This window comes from Athene noctua, chromosome 18, assembly GCF_965140245.1.
Source record: "Athene noctua chromosome 18, bAthNoc1.hap1.1, whole genome shotgun sequence".
In the NCBI taxonomy this organism is placed as follows: domain Eukaryota; kingdom Metazoa; phylum Chordata; class Aves; order Strigiformes; family Strigidae; genus Athene; species Athene noctua.
In genome coordinates this window covers 8134333-8146397 of record NC_134054.1, presented here as the reverse complement: position 1 = coordinate 8146397, position 12065 = coordinate 8134333, and the positions used below count along the sequence as shown (strand labels likewise).

General features: G+C 37.8%; 1 protein-coding gene across 7 annotated transcripts in view; it reads left to right on the top strand.

The window, feature by feature from the left end:
- SPAG9 (sperm associated antigen 9) overlaps window positions 1-11141 on the top strand; it is a 64747-nt gene extending 53606 nt beyond the window's left edge. For 4 of the 7 annotated variants that reach the window (XM_074922329.1, XM_074922330.1, XM_074922334.1 and 1 more), the window contains 5 exons: window positions 629-800; window positions 1766-1879; window positions 4492-4668; window positions 5466-5603; window positions 7448-11141. In XM_074922329.1, the coding sequence (XP_074778430.1) occupies window positions 629-800; window positions 1766-1879; window positions 4492-4668; window positions 5466-5603; window positions 7448-7563 (717 nt within the window). In that variant the 3' untranslated portion in view covers window positions 7564-11141. Of the gene's footprint in view, window positions 1-628; window positions 801-1765; window positions 1880-3585; window positions 3625-4491; window positions 4669-5465; window positions 5604-7447 lie in introns of all 7 variants that reach the window. The other 3 variants (XM_074922328.1, XM_074922327.1, XM_074922331.1) reach the window with 1 other exon arrangement.
- Window positions 11142-12065: the final 924 nt, after the last annotated feature.

The following is a 12065-nucleotide window of genomic DNA, read 5'->3' as shown; positions in this document are numbered from 1 at the left end:
AGGTTTCTGAAAGCCATTAGCAGTATTAATACTTCAGCTTCTGCTAATTGGTCTGAGACATGGGCCAGACCTTTTGAGGGTGACTGCTCAGCTTTTCTGTAACTATCAAGCAATTAATAATAATCTGGTTTTGTGAAGGCTATTCTTCATTTCAGTTTTCCCATATTTATATATATGAAGGAATACATGAAATGAAGGAATTCACACAGAGCTGTGAGATTGTTTTGCTGGTGGCTAGTGTCTATTTTGCATGGGTGGGTTTGTATGCAAGAGCAAGGCTTGACAGAACTAGGAACAAAAGCACTTTGGGGGTATCTGTATCTTGTGCTGTGGCAGGAGGACCTCATACCAAAAAGGCTCCGGGTTAAATGGAGAGGGAAGCCAGAGTAGGCTGGGATATGGTATGTAAATGAAGACACGTTAGGAAACTCTGGCTTTGAGATCATGCTTCAGGGAAGGGAATTGCCATTTTTACTATTACTTTATCAGCATCATATGGTAACTGTAACTAAGCTAAACGATGTATCTGCAAGTGATCTTGCAAATTGAAGGGCCAGTATAAGAGTAAGAGAAGTCCTTCTTACCTTCCTTTGTTTCAACGCCTAATTTAAAATCCAATCTTTCACAGAAGTCATTCGATGCACACCCAAGAAGAGAAAGCCAAGTGAGACAGCTGGCCTGGGTGGGTGATGGGGTATGGGTGTCTATTCGTTTGGACTCCACCCTGCGTCTCTATCACGCGCACACGTATCAGCATCTACAAGATGTGGACATTGAACCTTATGTAAGCAAAATGCTAGGTAAGTTGATAAGAAGAACTTGTGTATTCTTACACCTTTTGCTGTCTGGAGCTTTCTTTTCCTCTTATGGATCAGGCAATTCTCATTACAAACTAGGGGGAAAGGTGGGTGGAAGGCTCTCAAATCCTGTTGATGAAAACATGAATGTGGAAGTAGTTAGTCTGTAAAGCATGATGAGGATGATAGGTCTTCTGATGCAGTCTGATCCTACCTGATGTCTAAGGTGTCCCTAAAAACTCAGAACTAATGAGGAATATGGTGCTTGGGTTGCGCAGGCATCAATTAAGACACTAAAATCTCTTTTTTTACTGTACTGATGATTTTTTTAAATCTAAGAGTGGGAAGAATCCATTATTTGCCTGGAAAAATCGTCTCTTTTTCAAGAAGACACAAATGCAAAATATCAGGTTTTTATTGCTGTTGAAGCTAATAAGCTTTCTGATTTTTTTTTTATTAATGTAAGAGCAGTTTGACCACCTACGTAACACAACAAATACTGGTAATTGGACCGTGGAAAATCCTTCACAAGTAACTACTGTGTCATTGTGCTTAGCTGGTCAGCCTTCTGCTTCCCCATTGTGCAAATAGATGAGAACTTAATTTTAATAGATGGGAAACCATTCTCTTACATCTGTAAATTCACTTTTTTGTTTGTTTGAAAAGCTGCTCTGGTGCTGTAAGCCCCAAAGGATTTTACTGTGCAGTATTACATAGCCTTTATACCTTTCATGCTTTCTCACAGTTAATGTTAGTCTCTTTCTGTATAGGTCCACAATTTAATTAACAGTGTTTTAGCCTTTTAGGTTACCTTTACAGCTTAAATGTGCTCCTCTACCTTGTTTCTGTTTGAAGTGGGAGGGAATTACTTGTCTGCGTGGTTTGGGAGTTGAAGTTAAGATTCTGTGTTATGGAACTAAAATTATTCTTGCTCATAATTTTTGATGAAAAGCATCTTTTGTTTTTAGGTACTGGTAAACTGGGATTCTCATTTGTGAGAATCACAGCTCTTATGGTGTCTTGTAATCGTTTATGGGTAGGAACAGGAAATGGTGTCATCATCTCCATTCCATTAACAGAAAGTAAGTAAAATATAAATGAATAGCACTGTGCAATATGCTGTAGACACAAAAAAAAGAATATTAAACGCCGTTCAGATGCTTGCTAATGGATAGAAAGCTTTGCTGCCAGGTCTGAATCTTTCAGGTTTGTAACAGATTGGGCCTGTGTGATGTACGTGGCCACAATTACTCTGAGCAAAAAAGCCCATCTCTAAAATCTCCTGTACTTCAGCTTGAGCAGAGTTGCTGTCGCTTGAATGAAAGAGGCACTTTGAAGCCTTAGAGGTGTTATGAGCATTAGCAGCATTTATAGAAGTTTATTGCTTGTAAGAGATGGCTTTAGTTTTTAAATTAATGTTATTTTTGATTGCCGTATGATCACCAAAGTAGATTTTCGTTTGATTTGAGCAAGTTGGTATTATTGTTGGTACAATTTGCTTTGCTTTTCTTTAGTTCTTGAGAATTCATCACAAAGCTATAAAGGACGTGTTCAAAGTTATAGGAGTTGTAAGCACATTCCACAAATAGGGCACTAACTTCTAGGTAAAATTCCAATAATGTAAATCCAGGTATCTGCTTAATAACAGAACCCAAAGCCTTGTCGTAGGCTGAAACTACTTAAGGGTGGGAGAGGAAGCATTCAGACACGAGCGGTTGAATCTCGGGAGAAGGAAATAGTCCAGTTCAAGGGTAAAACAAATCTTAAATAGATAAAGCTCAGGAAGAATCTATGTGTAAATTGATTGCATTTAAAACTAAAAAACATCAGTGTCTGACACTAATGTTAAAACACATGGACAAAAGTTTCAGAAAATAAAATACAGAACTTTGATAGTCCTAATTATACCATTGTTATATAGAAAGTAGTACAGTCTGACAGGTGAAATTTTAGGGTAATTTAATAGTAAAATCTCTTCATATTGTATCTGCTTTGTTGAACAGCACATACATGCATCGTTTCTCATACTGTTCCATTACATTGTCCATCCGTTCAGTAAATGTCCTTTTTTGCATTGCATGAGTGTATTAAGGAAGGACAGACTTCCTATCATGAATTTTGAAATAGTTTAAATCATGCTTACAAAAATTATAGCTCTTAATTTGCGTCAAGCTTAATTTAATGTTTCCAGAGGAGTTTGTTTTAAAACAGAAGTGAATGTGAAAACAAAAACTATGAAATTAAACTGAATAGCTTTAAGTTTTGTTAGTTGTTCATGAATCAGAACAACTGTTTGTTAGAAGCCTAATAGTGGGTTTGAGAACCCTTGTTACAAATATTCATGGTTTTCAAAAACAGTTGCATCCTTGCATAAGCAGTTGCGTATCTCAGTTCCCTGGGTCTCAGTAGCAGGGCATCTTCCAGATCTTCAGATGATGTTTCGAAAGGGCACTTGAAAACATGAGTTGTTATATATATTTTGGAAGCCTCCTGCCAAGGAAAGAGAGAAAGGGGAAACGTCACTAATCAATAATAAACTTTTATAGCGATAAAGCACGTGAAAGTGGCAGTGCTTTTGTTGTCCATTTTGTACTGAAATTTTTATAACAAGATGCTGTTCTTTATGACTTTTATTGAATCTTCTGTAATGAGATATTTACTGTTTTTAGGAGCTAAAATTTTAAGCTCTACCTTATCAAAAACCAAAATATGAGTGGTGGGTTCTCATTAATCCTTCTCCTCTACTGTCATACCTATCCATTTCCCCTTTCCTCCTTTCTCACTTTAGCTGTAATCCTCCACCAGGGACGTTTACTGGGGCTGAGGGGTAAGTGCAGATCCTGAACAAAAATCTATTTTCAGGCTTCTAATAGCCACTTCGAGGCTGTTTTCCACTCCTTATAGATTTACCCTCTGTATGTTCCTAAATGTTTTTCCACTTGCAGTTACTGCATTGCAGCAGTTTTATGTTTGCTAAATGGCCACCAATCTGCTCAGCAGTTTAGTATATCATCCTGTGTTGCAGCTGAACTTTCATACAGACTTTGTTTTTCTTCCAGCCAGTGTGATACCATATCTTATAACTTTGTCATTAATCCACATCATTTACTGTCTTGTTACAAATCACTGTTTCTTTCACTACTTTGATAGTCTTTGGAATGGAGATGGCTTGTATGTCTAGCATGAGTACTTCACTGTTTTAATGGATTTTAAAACTTCTCAGTAAAAACTAGATGTAGAATTATAATAGGGTAGCTCCTTCATGCCCACAGGTGGCTATTTTTAGAGAATTTTTGCTGGCAAGGGGATACCCTATGATTAGTTGGAATGAAACTGTCTTTAATTATATGTTTAAGTACATTGAATTTGCTCATACTGAAACACATTAGAGGTACTTATTTTCTATGAAAGATACAGTCCTTTCACAAATTATTTTTTTCCAAAAGTAGGATATTAAAATATGGTGTTTATGCTAGACTAATAAGAATCCTGCTCCATTTTCTGATGTACTTAAAATAACGAAGCATGCAATCTTTTTTCTTTCCAGCTCTGTCTTGAATTGGCATTGCTGCCCTCCTGTTTCATTTTTATCTAAGTTGGCTTTAGCTTTTAGATGGTACCATAAGGTTTCTTAACAAATAACCATTTCTGTAATTTGTGTTTTCAAGTAGAAAACAATTCTCTTCTTTTACAGCTAATAAAGCAGCAGCAGGCTCCGGAAACCGTCCGGGGAGTGTAATACGTGTATATGGTGATGAAAACAGCGACAAAGTGACTCCAGGAACATTCATACCATATTGTTCAATGGCACACGCACAGCTTTGCTTCCATGGGCACCGTGATGCTGTTAAATTCTTCGTTGCAGTACCTGGTGAGGCTTTATTACCATTCTTCAGATAAAGTTTCTTTTTTGCCCTTATTTGCTTAGTTAAACATAGTGTTTAGGCAAAGACTGCAAGTGTATGAAATCATACATTCAAAACCAATTTATTGTATTTTATTTACAAGACTGGTTTGATTCCTGAGTGTGGTATTGTTCAATGGGAGGAAAAGGGTTTGGTCACAAAGAAGTAAGTGCTTTGCTTCCATCTGGGAGAAAGGTACTGTGGTGAGTGGGTACTTGCCTGTTAACAAGGCAGTCAACTACTAGTTGATGTAAGGTCCAATTTAAGAGTCTGACATCCTGCAGGAAGAATGAGCTACTAAGGGAGAAGCCCCTGAAGGAAAGAATCTTGAGTTGGAAAAATGAAGTTTCCCAGGAGCTGCAATGCCAGTTGAATAGTCTCAGTGCTTCCATCCACCTTGTGTGTTGGAAGTAAATGACAGAAATTTGCTTAATGGGCTGACACGCACTGAATCATTTCAGTTGTGTGTCTGAAAGTCTTTAAGTCTGTTTCAATGTCATTCTCTAGATCTGCGTGCCTATGCTGTGAAATCTATCCAGAGGCATTTAATTCTCTGATTTCCATTGAACTGACCTGAAACAGATTCTTCGTCTCTTTAGAGAGATGCAATCAGAGCAGAGCTAGCTTTCTGTCCCTTGCTGAAGAGATACTAGGATCCAAAGTTCAGTGTATCATTAGGCATTAAGTATGTCATCCAATGACCAAATACAGGTGGTATTATTCTGTGAGATGTGGCATAAAAATGTATCTGTTTTTAATCCAGGTCAGGTGGTTTGCCCACAGAGTAGTGGTGGAACAGAGCTAACAGCTGATAAACCAGCCCAAGAGTCCTTCAGCCAGAGTCCCTTAAAATCCATGTTGGTGATAAGTGGTGGAGAAGGATATATTGACTTCAGAATGGGTAAGAAATATTAAGCTTAAAACCAGTTGTAACCACTTCATACCTAAAGGTCATGAACCATATAATAACTTTGTGATTTCAGAGTGCATTTGTGGGGTCAGTCAGTGTGTAGTCTTTACTGAGCAGGTGTGAGGATAAAAGTATCTCTGTTCTCCCCAACATACACCATCAGCTTGCTCTTCTCTTCCCAATAAACAGTGACCTCCGAGTTGACTGTGTAAAAAGGTTTATTTGAAATTGTCCTCTGGAGTCAGGTACCTCCTTCCCATTTATGCTTTCAGTCTGACAGGTTAGTCTTCTATCTCAAACTGCTGGAAAATATGTCCTTAGTTACTTAAATATGCAGACTGACTACAAAAAAAGTCATGTATTATGTGAAGAATGTTCAAACTAAAATTTACTCATTTTTGATTGGAAAGGGAAAAAGTAGTTCACTGTTACCTTTGTGTGCTGTTCTTACTTTGATCACTGCTTTTTTTGAATAGTGCTTTTGCATGATCTAGTCCACAAAAGATTTCTTGTGTAAACATATTTTTTTTAATTGAAGCTGTTGGAGAAATATAACAAAATGAGAGTGGTTGTGGTTCTGTGCTTAAAATCTGCAGCTAGAGACCTTGACAAAAAGTGCCTAAAAAGGAGTCACAACTCCTAGACCTGGTTTTGACCCTTTGCCTAAATCTGTCTATAGTGTTTTTCAAAAACAAACAAACAACAAAAAACCCACAAAAACCACTACAAAGAAAAACCCATGAAGGCCAGCCCAAATTCTGTCATCCCACTAGTCAATGAAAAACAAGTTCCTGCTGGTAATGCCGGTGGAGTTACGCAGGAGGCAGGACTTGAGGCAATTCTGTGCCACGCTGCAGCAAGTATTAAAAATGCTGCACTTGTTCCAAGCAAGCTGGTATAGCCACATACTGAAGGTGCATTTTGCTGTCCTTGTGGCGTGATGCAAACCATGAATGTAAGTGTCGGTACTATGGCTGCATTAGCTCAGCCATGACCACACTGGTGTGGCAAACTGGCTCAAGAGCAAGTTTAGGTTCCTCAGACCTCCAGAGTTGTCTAACCAGAAAACCAGCCAAACTGTGACTTGAAACCTTCCTGAAGTTGTAGGTCAGTGTCCGTTTCCTCTGATTAAACTGACCTCCTTCTGTACCACAAGACTGCCTCTGTATTGATGCTTATTACTGTCTACGTGCAGTTTTGTTAGTGGTTAGTCTGTCACCTTTGATCCGAGTCAGCTCATGTCACCAAGAGTTTAGATGCAGTTACAAAACTGCTCTTCTCTTTTGAAGAGCAATAATGGACAACAGGCTTAAGGTGGGTTTTTTGTCAGCATGTGAAGTTGTGGCAAGTGAGGACAACTAGAACAAGAGGAAAGGAGGAGGAAGGTTTATTACAGACATGAATTGTTTCACTTGTGCTCAGTTACTGCTCTTATTTCCAGAGCACTTTATATGGTTTATGTGTTTATGCTCACACACTTTCTCGTAGCATAACCATCTCCACTTCTGCCTGAGAGGTACTGCAAGTTTGCAGATTAGGTGCTTGTTTCTCTGCCTTAAAGAGTTACAAGTAATGTCTAGAATATGGATACTTATGAAACTGCAGTTAATCTTTGGGGCTAGACCTGAAAAATATGACTGACCATCAGAACAGGCTCTGAAACAATTACACAACAGACTATCAGTTTATAATATATATTCACAATCCTGAATATGCTTTTATAAGAGCATGTGGCAACTACTGTCTTTTGTAAACCTAGATGTCACTTGTGTTGTTCCTTTTGGTGTTAATGCTGGGTTTTATTGCCTGCCTGAATCAAAGTTGCTGTTTTTCAGGTGATGAAGGTGGAGAATCTGAACTCCTTGGAGAAGCTCTACAACTTGAACCTTCTGTAGCCAAAGCTGAGAGGAGTCACTTGATAGTGTGGCAAGTAATGTGTGGCAGTGAGTGAGCCTGTAGGATGCAGCTGGAGACCTTAAAAAAGAAAAAGAAAAAAAAAAAAGAAAAAAAGCTTCTGCATGTTTTTTTATTTTGTGAAACCTGTTTCACTACATGATGTTGAAGCATTTCTTTGCTGTTTAACTTTATATTGCAAATCTGTCATACCTTTAACTATACAGGAATTAGCTTGTGCTGTTTTACTGCACCCGTGTTACATGGAACAGTATATTGAAATCAGATCTTTCTCAAAACTGGTGTGCACACCATAGTAAGCAACTGAGACATTAGTTTTACTGTACCACAGCAATCTAATGTAGTTCACTTCTTTGGTAGTCTCACTTGAGTTCAGCTTTATTACAACTGAGCTTCATTTCACTGCATAATGCATTGAGTAAAACAGCAAAGTTATTCCCAGAGTATTATAAAATTGACAAACTATAAGATGATTATTAAGACTCATCCAAATATTCAGTGAGGGCTAAAGCAAACTGTAAATTTCAGCTTTTGTTTTCAAACCTGGAAAATCTTGCTTACGTAGTGTATATGGTTTAATTTGTTACGTTCATCAGAATTTCTGGGGGGAAGAAGGGATTCTATAGGAACTGAGATGACAATATTTAAATAAAATCACATGTTTTCACTATCGAACCTTAAAGTTTGAGAACTGCTGCCCTCAATAATGAGCAATTTTGAGCATAGTGTTTTTCCATTTCCCTGACATGGAACAACTCGGTTTCCAAAGGGTATTCTTAGGATGATTTAAATTTGAAAATAGATGTAAAATTCTTGAACAGGGGATATGTTTTTTTTCTTTTCTTGTCTTAACTCCTTATGTCCTAAGCACTAGAATGATCTTCTCTGCCTAGCTGGTCAAACTCATGAGGCACTACATGTGTGAAGGTTAGAGACCTCGATTAGAGCATGAGAAAAGACTGAGAGTGTACAGGAAAAATGCATTCTGCCCAAGTGAGATTGTAAAGGAACTTTAGTGCCAGATAATTAGGTACAAAATGTATTTTTTTGTAGTTGCATACCCCAATTTAGTAAAAAAAAAAAAAAAAAAGTTGAGCAACGATGTTAGCAGGTAACACTAAGATTGGATAAATTGATGAAAGTCAGGAGACTCTAATATTAGGCTGACATTCTGTCTACTCACCATCTATTTTTTTAACCATAAGTGTGAGTTGAAGATTGTCTTCCTTTTACATTGAATTTCCTACATTAGTATCAGACCTAAGTTAAACACTTCATGATTTCTGTACTTCAGAATATTTTAAAATCCAGATTTGCTCTTTCATTTTGTCTCTGGAAAGTAAAAGTTTTGAGGGGTTTTAATAAACATCCAGCATTTGCCCCCAGAAGGCTGGGACTGTTCTGTTCAGATTAGCAGAGAAATTTAGTAACTTGATTATGTGAGAGAACTGAACAGTTTCAGAGAAGTAAATATAGAAACACTTTTTTAAAACTGCCTAAACATTTTTATGCAATAGGAGCAGTTCTGGTCTATCAGGCAAACATGTGTTTATATATTTTCTTAATTTTTTAAATGAACACATTTAGCTGAGGTCTATTGTGTAAATATATATTTAGGCAGCTTTTTCAAATGCATATCATAGCTGATAAACCAGAAAAACTCCATTCAGGTCTATTGGTTAGATTTATATGTATAAATACTTTTTAAGCGACATATTTTGTACACAGCTGTTCCTCTCGTAAATATGTATTTAGGACATGAACTATGTAGTAAAAATCCTTATTAAAGATGTCTAATATCTTGGTAGTATTTTTCTCTTCAGAATGCCAAAAGTGATGAGAGCATGTTGTTCATAATTTGCTTTCCAAATTCATCTTTAATGTCACTCTTAAAGTACTTTGGCTTAAATATAAAGTCTGGGAGCTTTTTAAAAATTATACAAATACAGGAAGTAAACTGAGTAAACACTCTTAGAAAGACCTGTTTAAAACTTACATAGACATGTATGCTGAACCTGAAGCACATCTGAATTATGAAATTTGACGTCTACAAAAAATGCTGTCTAAACTTTTACTGTTGTGCAGAATCTTCACTGTGAGTGGTGCAGTTTCATTGCTTTTCCTGCCATTTTCTTAATTTTTTTTTTTTCTCTTTGGAAAACACAGTCTCCAAAGCTTTTACTCACTGGTTGATTGTCACATTCTCATGTTCTCAGAAAAAAAGCGCACAATTCTGTTCCTTGGTTCTTGTATAGCATTTTATTTGTAACAAGTGATGAGCCGTTTTCTCTGAACGGCTGTACTGCTATCAAATAGAGCAGTTCAATCTGGCAAGTGTGTACCTGGTCTTTTGCCAAATGTATCTGGTCCACCGTGCCATTTTAGTCACCTCAGTGGGCCAACTCTTGCAAATTTTTCAGAGAATGATTGTTTCTGTCCAAAAGTGGAAGGGTTTTAAAGAAAACACTAGGTTAACTGTGTACCACTGTGGGTGTAGATAAAAGGCATGTGCACTTCTCTGTATTTCTCATTAAAAAACTTTATCCCCTGTCCTAAGGTACAGTAGATTAAATAGGTCCCTGTTGTCATCACAGCGCACTGGGTTTTATAAACTCTGCGTGAGGTCGCTTTGAATGGTGAATAAAGCACGTGAAACCCCAGGCATGGAGATGACAATACACTCCTACGAATCCGTCTCAAGAATGTGTTTATGCATACACTCATGTGATTAAAGCATCATATAAATAGGAGCTAATCTCTTGATAGCTACAGCTTGTTAATAGTTTGGAAACATTTCGAGCACAAGATATGCAGCACATTACTTGCCTGGGTAAGGGTGTTTGCATGGTAAAGGTGAACTGCGTTGTATAAGCTGCTGCATTGTCCATTTCTTGTAAAGGTCTTCCTGCGTTGGATCAGATAGAGCTGGCAGAGCGTAGACACTTTATCATAGGCTGCCTTAGTAACAAACAAATGTTAAATCTGTTTTATTATACTAACTGTTCTAAAGAACGTGTGTCTTTTAAAATGCTGTGTAACTGAATATTTATTTCCATGTGAGTATTATAAAAGTTACCAAAGGATTAAACCTGACTTAGCACTCTTGTAAGTGGCCCTGTTGAGACAGGGTCTTGTGAAGGCCCTGCTCTGTAAAACAAGACACGGTAAACTCAAATACGGTTCTTTAGGGAAATTAAATGTTTTTTCTAACAGGGTTATGCCATATTGTAACAACTTATGTTGCACCTCAAAGCATTTTTCTATACACTAAATGTCTCTCCCGCCCTCTAACAAGATTAAGTTTCCTTTATTAATTTTGTTGATGCACATTTCTCAATCTTTTAAGCATATATTTTAAACATTTTATGGTCTGTAATTTTTGAAAGTTTTGTCTGTTGGACACTTTACGCTGAATTTTACTTGCCTCTGTAATCCGAGATGGATCCTACAGCGTTAAACTTGCTGTCTGTTAAAACTTGAGGCTTCTTTTCTGTGAGCAGAAAAGCTCATATAGCAGTGTAGTTATTTCAGTATTTATTTCTATTATTGAATCCATGGGGTTCAGAATGTAACTTTGTACATGAAATATATATAAATATGTATATGAAACATGCATTGGATTGGTGTGTTCTTTGTAGTCTCACGTTAAGCTCAGAGGTTTTTGATGCTGCCAGAAGGCATGGTAATTGGGTGTTTTACACTAGCAGCCAAATGTTGCCATCATAAATACAGGTAGTAGTGTATTTGAGTCAGCCTACAACTTGTGTAATCCTATCTCATACGGGGCCTAAGCAAAAACTCTGAAGGAAAACTTTGTTCACTGACTGGCTCCCAAACGATGCCATGCTGTCTTTGCCTCTTACGTGGCTCTCAAACCCGCTGATTCATAGGCTGAGAATCTCGAGGAGACCCGCTTAACTGCAGCTCAGATGAAATGGGTGCTGGCACTGGAATTTATTTTTCAAGTTTTCTTCACACCTTATCCAAGATTCATCTAAGCTCATCTGCACGCTGGTTGCTCACTGCACAGCAGAGGAAATACTGTATTTAGAAGGCAGAAGAACAAGGACTCGGTAACAAGAGATACATTTCTACTGCAGAACAGAACACTTGCCTAGAGCCAGGTTTCCATATTTTCCTGGCTCATCTGCCACTTTCTAAAGTAACCACATTTATCCCAACAATTTATCTTGATTAGTATGTAACAAGTGGCCATGCCACTGAAAATATTTGGTTAACCTTGGTTATAATGGATTGAGGAGTCCCCCTCCTCCTGCAGTGAAAACACTGGGTCCTGCTGTGCCTGGGGCTCCGCGCAGGCAGGCCTTGCCTTGCCTCTGCGAGTGTGCAAGCACACCTTACTCTTGCTTCTCTCCGTTTGGAGTGAAGGGCCCACATAAAGTTGTTGCTTTGAATACCTCCAGGATGGAAATGCTTCATACTTGCACATGCAAACATGGGAATCATTCACGGTTCAGAAAATGCAAAGTGGACCGTTACCAGTGTTACATCAACTTTAAATTTTATTGTCTTCATGCT